This window comes from Pezoporus flaviventris, unplaced genomic scaffold, assembly GCF_033815535.1.
Source record: "Pezoporus flaviventris isolate CSIRO_AGI_PZ_B2104156 unplaced genomic scaffold, CSIRO_AGI_Pfla_v1 ptg000031l, whole genome shotgun sequence".
NCBI classification, from domain to species: Eukaryota; Metazoa; Chordata; class Aves; order Psittaciformes; family Psittacidae; genus Pezoporus; species Pezoporus flaviventris.
Window position 1 is genome coordinate 65,221,220 of NW_026892579.1, and position 11,742 is coordinate 65,232,961.

General features: G+C 43.2%; 2 protein-coding genes across 2 annotated transcripts in view; one reads left to right on the top strand and one right to left on the bottom strand.

The window, feature by feature from the left end:
• Positions 1-5,277: 5,277 nt before the first annotated feature.
• On the bottom strand, positions 5,278-10,827 carry PEX13 (peroxisomal biogenesis factor 13). Its single transcript, XM_061461616.1, has 4 exons — positions 10,686-10,827; positions 7,034-7,731; positions 6,479-6,604; positions 5,278-5,976 (listed from the first exon to the last, which is right to left on the bottom strand). Exons 1-4 carry the CDS (start codon positions 10,754-10,756, stop codon positions 5,681-5,683), a joined length of 1,191 nt encoding a protein of 396 aa, XP_061317600.1. The 5' UTR covers positions 10,757-10,827; the 3' UTR covers positions 5,278-5,680.
• Positions 10,828-10,973: 146 nt separating this feature from the next.
• Positions 10,974-11,742, top strand: part of PUS10 (pseudouridine synthase 10) — a 31,408-nt gene continuing 30,639 nt past the window's right edge. The window contains exon 1 of the mRNA XM_061461623.1: positions 10,974-11,012. The gene's annotated coding sequence lies outside the window, so the exon portion shown is untranslated. The remainder of the gene's footprint in view (positions 11,013-11,742) is intronic.

An 11,742-nucleotide genomic window follows, 5' to 3' on the forward strand; every position in this document is an offset into this window, starting at 1 on the left:
GGCATAAGGAACAAGAATGAGTCTCAAGATATAAGCACATCAAATAAATTAAGCAAAGATGCGGAGCCTTAATTTAAGCTTCCCGGAAGTTTTCAGCGGATCTAAATACCCGAGACAGTAAAAGCAGTAACAGAATATCCAGCTTGGAGAGGATACACAACAGCCTGGCACCAGGAGCTGTCCCAGGCTCCTCTCAAACCAGCTGCAGTTATTCCACCCAGGAATCCCTGCTCTTTCAGCTGTTGTTGGTCTGTTTACTGCTCCTTCTCTGCTGCTGCATGGAAGCTTCCCAAACATTTTAAACTTAGCTCCCTGCTAAGGCCCAGGTTAGATGCCCTGTTTCTTGTGCAATATTTAATAACCCTCCTCTACCCCATTCATTCTTCTTGCTGCCTCTGTCTAGATCCCACTGCATCACACTAGGTAACTTAATCACAGAATGGTTTGGGTTGGAAGGGACCTCAAAGCCCATCCAGTTCCAACCCCTGCCATGGGCAGGGACACTTCACACTAAACCATGTCACCCAAGGCTCTGTCCAACCTGGCCTTGAACACTGCCAGGGATGGGGCATTTAAAACTTCCCTGGGCAACTCATTCCAGTGCCTCACCGCTCTCACAATAAAGAACTTCCTTATATCCAACCTGAACTTCCCCTGTTTCAGTTAGAACCCATCACCCTTGCCCTATCACTACAGTCCCTGATGAAGAGTCCCTCCCCAGCATCATTGAAGGCCCCCTTCAGATAGCGGAAGCTGCTATGAGATCTCCACACCGCTTCTCATTTCCAGGTTGAACAGCCTGCTCCCCCTTTATATTTTAGCAGGAATCACTGAGATCATCACAGCCACATGGATATTAACCATTTTCTTCCCCCAAAAAAGCCCACCCCTAAGGTCTGGAGTAACACAACGAAAATGCAACAAAAAAAAAAAAGCACAGAAAAGCTGAGCAAAAGGATTGCACCAACCTAGATATGGGCATGAAATCTCAAGTCTGTAAGTCACTACAAAAGCTTTGTTTGGGTGTCAGCTAAAATAGAACACACCCCTGATTTCATATTTTCCCACTGCAATCCCCAGACTATGCTACAGCTGGTTATTATGACATTAAGTTATTGCACCATGAATGGAAGCTTGATGGTATGTCAGAGAACTGGCACCACTGTTTAAGTAACCTGTGCTGTTAGGCAGAAATTCAGTCCCTCCCTTTTCATTTTTTTTAAATAATAAAAATACCAACAACAGTATTTGAGAAAAAAAAAAAATCAGTATCACAGATTTTACTCATTTAATAGCCTAGACACTATCCTTGTGCAGTTCCCAATAACTGAAAGATAGTGCAACTACCTTCTTGCATTTAAAGCATTTCACTTCCAACACCAAAACCCCTCTAAAAATACCCTTTGACAGCACAAATAATCAGTGTTATTTACTTGAGTCTTATAGTTTTGTGACTATTGTGAAATTCAGGGGATTTTAGAAACTCAAAGTAGCATTAAAAACTGTAGATAAGATCCAGGGGTGCCACTGACATCGCACCTATGTTACTAGTTGTTGTGGTTTAAGTCCAGCCAGTAACTCAGAACCACGCAGCCGCTCACTTACTCTCCCCTTCTTTCTTCCTCTGCTCCCAGAGGGATGGGGGAGAGAATGGAAAGAATGTAACTCCCACGGGCTGAGATAAGAACAGCCCAGTAACTAAGGTATAACACAAACCCACTACTGCTACCACCAATAATAATAATGATAACAAGGGAAGAGGATACAACCGCTCACCACCCGCTGACTGATACCCAGCCCAACCCGAGCAGTGATCTAGCCCTTCCTGGTAACTGCCCCCAGTTTATACAGTGGGCATGACGTGCTGTGGTATGGAATACCTCTCTGGCTAGTTTGGGTCAGGTGTCCTGTCTCTGCTTCCTCCTGGCTTCCCCTCCTCCCTGGCAGAGCATGGACTCAGAAAGTCCTTGGTCAGAGTAAGCATTACTGAGCAACAACTAAAAACGTTGGTGTTATCAGCATTGTTCTCAAGCTGAAAGTCAAAAACACAGCACTGCACCAGCTACTAAGAAGGAGAAAAATGATTGCTATTGCTGAACCCAGGACACTAGTTAAACTGGTTATACAGGTACATGCATTTCAAGGAGAGATTATCCAGCTACTTAAAGGCTGTGCTCCGTATGGCTACAGAATCCAGGAGACAGATTTATGATCCCAAACCTGCTTCAAATCCATTTGCAGAAGAGCCAGTCACAAGATACAAGGAGAAAATAAAGGTTTCTCCTTACCTGTGAACACAGGCAACTACCACCTGCCATTACAGGCCAAAAATGTTTGCCAATCCCAACACATGGCCACATCTGCATGGATAAAATACCTGGAAGGGGCTACTTAAAAACAGTTTACACCTCTTTTGGAAAATGTTCACTGCAAACAGATCAGATTTATATGAAACGATTTCCTTTGTGTTTACCTCACTGGCAGATTTCACCAAGATCAATGAGTAAGTCAGAACAATCTTACTAGCTCAGATACAGTTCAGTTCCACAGAAGGAAGAGGTTTGAAGCTGTGCAAAAGAATAGTTTAAATTTATTATTCAGAAACTTGAACAAAGCTCTGAATGTGGGCATGCTCATGCAATGCTAGCAGCCCAAGAACCAGGCAAAACTGGCATCAGCTCATAGTACTCAAGCATAAAATGGTTGGTATATGGAACAGTATCAGTAAGATTAAAGTAAGATTAAATTAAAGCCTTATATAAAGAAGTGCCATGGGTTTGTTACAGACTTCTAGGTCTGCTACAAGTACATAAGTTGTTCCAAAGAATAAAATACAGGTAACTTCATAGTACAGACCTCAAGGTAAGAGTCAATTGCCTAATGCAGAAGTTTAGCAATATTTCAAAAGCATCTCTCTTCAGATCTCCTTTACATACTCCTGTTGCAGCCACACATGCTGCTTTTAGTCTTCTCAACTCTCTAAACTTGGGCAAGTCTCAAGCAGCCTGTCAGCCAGCCTCCCTTTTTCAACCAGCAGACATTTAGATCCTCTTTTTTTCTGTAGCCTGACATATAGGCAGAAACATGAACAATGGAATTATAGGACTCACACTTTATCCCAAAGTGAGTTTGGGCATTAAAAAAAAAATCAAAATCAAAATCTTCAAGCAAAGTACATATTTTACTTCAACGGATTTTAATACCCTTCTGCAATCAGTACAATTAACTGCGAGTTAAATAATAACTTCATTTCCCCAGAGCCTTCATTTCTCATTAATAGCAAGACTGAAAGGATCAAAAACTCTTGTCAAGATTTAGCAGATACAGTTATGACAGTGATTGGTAGACTAAGTCAAACCATGATAAAGACAAGTCAGTTAAGTTATTAATAATCTATCTTCCTACTGAAAGAATTGTTTTCAAATTAATATTATCTGAAGTTGAAAGTACACTCATCTTTCTAAAAAAAAAAGATTTAAAGACTCCAACAAACATGATACTGTCTTCTCAACTTGTTCTAAGCTGGGAAACAGAAGTTTATGTGAACAGATACTCTACAAAAACTTAGGGGCTTAACTATTCATTCATTTAAAAGACCCTTCCTCTTATTGAATCTTGCACTGACACAAGAAAGGCCGAGAGTCCACTAATTAAATCTTACCATAGTAAATTAATTCCCTCTCAGAGTACACAATGTAAGCAGAATTGTACATACACCTGATCCACCCCCTTTCTCCCCTCTATATATTTTACATTTCAGGATTGTTTGCTGGCTTTATTTCAACAACAAACTATCTATATTTTTATTTAAACAACACTTGTTGAAATAAAAAATATAGATAATGTTCTTCAATGCCCTGGTACAGAGGGAAATGTCTCAGGAACATACTCTGTTTTAAGCCTAGCTTCAAGTTCCTCATTTGCCCTTTAACTACTTTTTCCTTTCTCTCCGCATTTGAGGATCTAACAATATAGTAAAAAGGATTCTTTGCACCATCTCCCAATACCTGAGCACAATTGCTTAAATTCTTGTTGTAATTATTAACAGGCATTCAGAGATCACTTTAAAATCCTAGGTTGCAGCATAATATCTGTCTTTTCAGCCACTCTACCTCAATAAAACTGTGCTCACCTCGATTTTCCTTGTCAGAGTTCTGTCATAATGAAGAGAATTCTAAGAACTCAAGGCCAGCAAGTGCAATTTGCTGTATGCAAATTCAGTATAAATACTGAAAGCTGTGCTATCACATAATGGGTGTTGAAGATCTCTGTAGAAACAGTCAAACTGAAACTACTGGATCAGTTAAGCAAAGGCACATGCCCTACTGTTCCTAATACTTTTAAGTAGCTTTAACACAAAAAAAAAAGCTATTTTAATGATTAAGACAAGCTTTACTTATTTTACCCATTGCTCTAACCTTCAAAAGCTCAAGATGTTATCTACTACTAGGAAAAAGGTGTTAATTATTCTTGCTTCATTAGAAAAAAAAAAAGCCCAGTGGTATTTCAAGAGAGAATTCTCAAACACAAATATGAAGAAAATACTAAATATTGTGAGCAGTCTCAATGTTTTTATGGCTTTTGATAAACCAGAGCCCTCAACTCTTATGGGGAGTTGCAAAATCTACCATCTGAAAGGCAGCATAAAGAATTAACTCCAAGACCTTGGCTAACTGAGACAAGTAAGCAAGAAATGTTACTTCTTCTTTAGCACTCAAATTACCTTAAACTTCACCCAACCCAATGGTTTCCTACTGCACTAAAAGGCAGGATAGATATTTTGACATTCATATAAAATCAATAAAGAACAGGAACAAGCTGAGATGAAGATGGCAGGTGACAGACTATTAATTGGCAGTTATCAGGCTCAACATAAAATGGCTGCAAGTGATGCAAAGGTACTTTACCACAGAAAGAAATAACAATTACTAAGTGCACTGCAATGTGGCTGGCTGCATTCTAATGCATTCTATTAGAGGAACATTCTAATGTTGCTCTAATAAACAGAAGAGAATTGGTTAGAACTACTGCTGAAGCCTCACTGCTCTTCCTTTATAAACCATATTTATCCTCCCTTTCTCACAAGTCCCACTTTAATAAGAACTAAGGTCTTTATGACAGAAGCCCTGCTTCTTACAAAAAAGCACGGAACTCAAAATTTCTAATGATTCAGTTGTGTCTCTTGCAATTCTCCCTCCTTTCAGGGGGAAACAATGCACTATTACTATGTACGGTCCTCAGCATTTAGTTTTTGAGGACACCCTACAGAAATCTATCTTCCCTTTGCACCTCTATTGGAGAGGCCTCTTGTCAAGCTAACATTCCAATAAAGACTGAATGTTAATCTCCAGATTTCACCTACAGTTTGTCTCCTTCACAAGAACAGGCCAAAAGTCTCTTTTTCTGTTTATTTGCTTTGTTATAAATGCTTCAATTCTCCCTGTCTCAAGATCTTTAGAGCTGTTGCCAGGTGGTTTGGGTAGAATCACTAATGTACAGCCTTAGGTGAGTCAAAAATAAATACTACTAATTTGAGCAATCATTCCTCCACCCCTTCACCAGTCAGCAGCAGCAGTAACTGGTACAGACCCATCAGTGTTCCACTACAATATAGATTTTCAACAAACCTTACATTTTAATCAATAAAGCACAGTCCACTTGCTTTGTTGATGAAAGTGCATTAGAGTTCCTGCTTCTCTCCACTAACCACGGTGGAGTCAGATGCAACAGGAACTTTATTACTTCCAGCAAAAACAGAATCAAAAGCAGCTTCCTGCTCCTCTAAAGTCACAGTAGCAGTGGATCCTCTAACTGATGTGCTGGGAAAGGCTTGCCGTTGCTCTGTAATCCTTTCCAGGTCCACTGTTTTCCTACCTCTTCTTTTGCCCAGGATTTTGATGTAATTAGCTGGCACAAGTCCTGTTGTTTGGCCATCGTAACTAGCCAAAAGCCAACCACGGATTTTGGGTTGTTGTTCTGAAGAAGAAAATGCAAATGCACAAAGTTACAAAACAATTCAAAACACACTGCAGTTGAGACACAAATACACCAGAAGGTAGATGACACAAGAGCTCTTCACGGAGAGAAAATAACTCTGTGATAAAAGGCGAATACAAATTACTGCACAATACCAGGATCTGCAATAAGGAGGTGACCTAAAGAGTACTGTGAAGTGCAGCTTGTTCTGAAATCAATGACACTGCTTTAGTGCAAATTCCTAGGGATTTTCACAGTTGTGCAGCACGTGTGAGGAAAAGGTAATGACAAGAGTAACCACAAAGCACTCCCTGGGTAACTGCAAGCTGTGTTCTATCTTCAATACTCAAAAAGTTTTATTACAGTGCAAATAATAACTTACGGGGAGGGAGAAATCAGTGTGGATGAGTTTAGACAAATAAAGTGGTGGGTTTTAACATTTTCAGGCTCTAACAATATGACTTCGCATGTGATCAGAAAATAAACTCAATTTAAAGTTTACCTTTGGGTGCTAATTTTAGCATGTCACCAGCACGGAAAGAAATTTCTTCTTCTGAGAGAGCACTGAAGTCATATTCTGCTCTTCCAACTACATGGTCATCTTCTCCACTCGCCCAATTACTAGATACTGTTTCCAAAAAAGAAATTAAAAGTTTATGTGCTGTGAATTATAGAGTTTGGTATTTTTTTTAGAAGGAAAATTAAGGAAATACTTTAACTTCCTTGCTAAAATGTTTCCAATGGAGAATTGATAGAAGTAACAAAGCATGATTTGTTGAGTCAATCCAACCAATACTTTCCCTCCCCAGCTGCTACATCTAACGGAAAGGAAACAGAAAGGAACCATGACTTTGGAATCACATAAAAAGCTTACCATGACTGCAGCCTAACTCAAGAACAGGCTGCTATTGGCTGTTACTTGCATCACATGCCTAAAATGTGTATTGTATCCCAGTATCTACTAACTTCTATTACTGTAGTATAAGATTAATCACTATGCACATGCTAATGAAAAGAACAGTATATGCCACATTTCACTTGTGCTGCAGATCTTTACCTGTTTCTTCATCACTGTAAGTAGAAAGCAGTTTCCAAATGAGATAGGGACCTCCCATTATAACCGCAAAGAACAAGAAAATAGGCCAGGATTTTGCAGAGTTAGCCGCCTTGTCTTCAAGGCCAACACGAGTCACAGTCCCCTCACTTTCAGCCCACAGATCCTCATTCTCAGAGCTCTTCCGCAGACCTAGTAATCTCTGAAGGCGTTGGTAGAGATACTTTATAGTTCTCACTAAAGCAAAAGCTGAAAAGACCTTTGTAAAGTGTACTTTGAGGCGGGAGAAGTGATTGGCTACATCCAACACAGCTCTGAAACTGTTGTATACAGCTGAAAAGGTAGCATCCATCATCATGCTGACCGAGGCAAAGGCATGCACAATACTTTCAATGGACTGAAATGCACCTCTGCTGCTTTCTTCAGCCTGCTGAACAAACCTGCTGGGAGGAATATCATCTGCACGAAAGCGGTTATAACCCAAACCACCATATCCATAACTGTAAGGACTATAGCTTCCATAAAAAGAGGTTCCATATGAACCATAGCCTGGAGAAAAAGAACTACTATATGCTGGCCTGAAAGTGTTCAGACTACTGCTGCCCGTTTGCTGTGATGGTCTTGGCAAAATAGGTGGAGGTATTCGGGCAACTGTGGGTGGTCCAGGTCTGGTCAGCAGGTTATCACCCAAGTCAGCAGACCTAAACAGATTCAGACAAACAAGATCAGTACTCAAAATAAGTTTAGAGTTTCCTTTCCTCCAGAGCTCTTGGCTAACTATATAAATATGAAGGTATATACACATTATAACAATATAAATATTAAAGCATATAACTATCTAAATCTCAGTAGTGCTAGGATAGGGAATCTGGTAGGCAAACACTCGGCTTGTTGCACAATGTTTGTGGGAAGTAAAAACTCCAGTCAGGAAATACAGGTCTTCAAGGAATAAAAAAAAAACAACATAAGATATTCAGTGTAAATGTTTAACCACAGCATTTCTGAAATGCACACGTGGAGAAACTTTCAGTCTATTTATTGTATTGACTAAGAATGCATGAAATGTTACATCCAGATTCATCAAACCTCATGCTGTAACACCCAGGTAATTTTTCTGCACATAAAACCTTTTCACGTGCACTCCCAAGAATATTTACAAACCTTTCAACCTGAACTGAAAATTTCAATTGCATTTCCAATACTTGTTCTCAGCTCTTCTATACAATGAACCAGTGATACAGCAGGAAAGAAGTTTGAGAGCTCCTTTGAATCACCCTTAGAGAAAAGGGTGGTGTGACTTAATTGAGGATCTCAGTAATTATACAACATATACAAGGGCTTTGGTTCCTCAGTTTTCCCCTCTCCCTAAACTATCTAATTACCTTTATGTAGCATGTCAAGGGATTGAATCTATTACTGTTAACTGCTGGCAGAAAGAGGTATTATGAGTCACGTAACTGTTTTTAATTTAGTAAACTTTTATCCCTTTCTATTTGTATATTGTTCTATCCCATAAGTTTAAGTAATTTTATATATGCTCTTCATAATAACACTGCAAGCACTAGACTGGTATTTGAATTCTGTCAACCAGCTGTCCAACTTCTGCTGCTTCATCAAAAAGCTAATCACATATTATCATCCTAAAAGTAAAAAATGTTTGTCATTTCCTATGTTTACTGCCTCATCCAATGACTTTCCACTTCTGTAGCCCATTGAATTCACAGGAAAAAGCCATAACCAACCAAAAAAAAAAAAAAAGAAGTCAAGTTTGAATTTCTATGAAGCTGCTTCTTTCTTCATTGCTTTCAGTATGAAGCACACTTGCTATACTATTTGTCTATAAGATAAGGAACAACTTCCTCTCAGCAAAACTTACAGGTTTCCACAGTAAAGAATAACATTTATATCTTTATACTGCTTGTTTTTTCTTCCCCATCATAGAGTTTAACTCTGTTAACAGTTAAAAAACAGAAGCAAAAGTAAATTATTATCACAGAAAACAGAGGTACTACACCTTAAGTCACACCACATTCCCCTCCCCACTAGTTAACTTAGAACACCTCACTTTAAAGCTGCTTGAATTGATTTAAAATGAGGTAGATAACCTCACCAAGAAAAATTAACTTCAAATTTCTTGCTCAAGAAGCTTCAGCTTGCAGCGAAAGCAAAGCTGCTGTTGAGTGCTTAGTCTTGGGCCAGCCTTTTGCCTGGTTTCAGCTCACTCTAATTGCAATCGCCAGCACCAAATGAAAACCCCAAGGTAAACAAGCTTTCCTTGATTTCTAATTAAAAAGGAGTTTACAAACACTTTCTGTACAACATCCTTCTCCATGAGCAGGGTGGATTTTCTGGAAGAGCTCAGATTCCTGGGTGAACACACTGGAGACAAACATATACACACATATTTTCCAACTCCTGAGGATGACACACAGCTTCTCCATTCCTACAGAGGCACACATGCTCACACAGCTGTACACTTCCCAGTAATGCACACCCACGCTCTATCATAAATCACAGGATGGTCTGGGTTGGAAAGAAACTTAAGATCAGTTCCAACCCCTGCCACGGGCAGGGACACCTTCCACTAGAGTAGGTTGCTCCAAGCCCCATCCAACCTGGCCTTGAACACTGCCAGGGATGGGGCAGCCACAGCTTCTCTGGACACCCTGTGCTAGCGCCTCAGCACCCTCACAGGGAAGAGCTTCTGCCTTAGATCTAACCTGAACTTCCCTTGTTTCAGTTTTAACCCGTTACCCATTACCTTGTCCTATCACTACAATCCCTGACAAAGAGTCCTTCTCCAGCACCCTTGTAGCTCCCTTCAGATACTGGAAGCTGCTCTGAGGTCTCCACGCAGCCTTCTCTTCTCCAGGCTGAACAGCCCCAACTTCCTCAGCCTGTCTTCATACAGGAGGTGCTCCAGTCCCCTGATCATCCTCGTGGCCTCCTCTGGACTTGTTCCAACAGTTCCGTGCCCTTTTTATGTTGAGGACACCAGAACTGCACACAATACTCCAGGTGAGGTCTCACAAGAGCAGAGTAGAGAGGCAGGATCACCTCCTTCGACCGGCTGGTCACACTCCTTTTGATGCAGCCCAGGATACGGTTGGCTTTCTAGGCTGCAAGCCCACACTGGAGTTGGCTCAGGTTGAGTTTCTTGTCTACCAAAGCCCCCCAGCCCTTCTCCTCAGGGCTGCTCTGGATCACTCCTCCCAGTCTGTAGCTATGCCTGTGATTACCCCAGGTGTATCATCCTGCACTCAGACCAACTACCCACTCATGGCAACAATGAAGCTCTTCCTTCGCCTCATTAAACACGCAGCTTCCTACAGCCAAAAACACGGCTGGACAACAGCTCCCTCTCCCTACCAAGAACCGCGATACACCACAGACCCTCCCCAGCGGGCACACAACGGGATAAGCGACCCCGAAACACCCCAACAGATCACTCCTCCTTCCCCAGGGCCGCCCAAACCGACCCCACCTCAAGCTCAGCCCAGCCGGAGGCTCAGCCCGGCTGGGCCCGACCTTTGAGCTCGCCTCAGGGCAGAAGGCCAAGGCGGGAGGCCCGAGGAGGGGAAGGCGCAAGCAGCCGCCCTGAGGGGAGAGCACCCAGCCCCGCCACAGGCCGCGGACACCCGGCGCACGCACTCACTGGAAGGCCGGCGCCACGGCTCCCGCCAGCCGCCGGCTCTCCCATGGCTTCGGCGGCGGCTGCGACGCCATCTCTGCCCGCCTGCGGGCCCCGCTCTACCCCCGGTCCGGCTCGGCCCGGCTCGGCCCGGCCCGGCCTGCCGCGCTCCGCCGCCCGCCCACTGCCAGGCGCGATGCGGGAGCGCCGAGCTATTCACCAGCCGCTGTTCCGCGGCACGGCTTTCCCGCCGCGCCGCCTCATCGATGCGCTCTGCCTTGCCGCTGCACAAGCCTGTGGCGCGACGGGTTTGGGGGGCGAGGCCCCGTGCGGAGCGAGGGGAGCCGTGAGGTGATCGCTGCTCGCCGGGAGCCGGGCGGAGCGGGGCGGGGGGGGGCGGTAGCCGCCCGGAGCCCATCTGCGGCGCCTCCGGCCTCCTGCGGGAGAGGTCCCTGTGATGAGAGGCCCCCATTCACTCCCTTATCCCCTCGGTTCAGCCCATGCGGGGGGGCTGTAATGGTTCTAACGGTCGGGCCCGCGCTCGTGTGTGTGGGGGGGGTTATGGGGTCCCCTCACCGACACCTGAGGTCCCGGGCCGGGAGCGGGGGTGCTTCTCGCCGCTGGTCCGCTCAGGGCTGGCCTGGTCACTATTGCGACTAATGTCGCGATAGCGGGTGGGGGGCTGCGGGGTGATTTGTGTCGGGTGTCGGCGGGGAAAGCGGATCAGTGGCCACCGGTACCTGTTATCTCTGCCGGGCTGCGGGCGTTCGGCGCCAGTATTAAATCCTCGTGGAGGGGAAAGGTTTCTTATGGCGCTTCTCTCCTTATCTTCTTGGTAGCGTGAAACACAGTTGTGTTAAATATTAAACAGTATTCAAGTCTTGTCAAGCAGAATCGAGCTAAGTTACCTAAAAGCATACATTTTTTCTTTCTTAAAAGCAAGTTTGAACTTTTCTAGATAGTCTTTGTTTTTTACAGGTTACCATAAAGAATCCCAATCCAGGAGAAGATAAATTAATTGAATTATTAACTTTTCCCATGTTGTGAAGGTTTTCCATGGCTATTTCAGCACAAGGCAGGC

Bases quoted from the DNA above. Each gene is read 5' to 3' on its own strand.
- PEX13 (XM_061461616.1), bottom strand. From the start codon at position 10,756: ATGGCGTCGCAGCCGCCGCCGAAGCCATGGGAGAGCCGGCGGCTGGCG. The intron at 7,732-10,685 runs GTGAGTGCGTGC...GAATCTGTTTAG, and splicing joins GCCGTGGCGCCGGCCTTCCA to GTCTGCTGACTTGGGTGATA. The intron at 5,977-6,478 runs GTAAACTTTAAA...TTTCTTCTTCAG, and splicing joins GCTAAAATTAGCACCCAAAG to AACAACAACCCAAAATCCGT.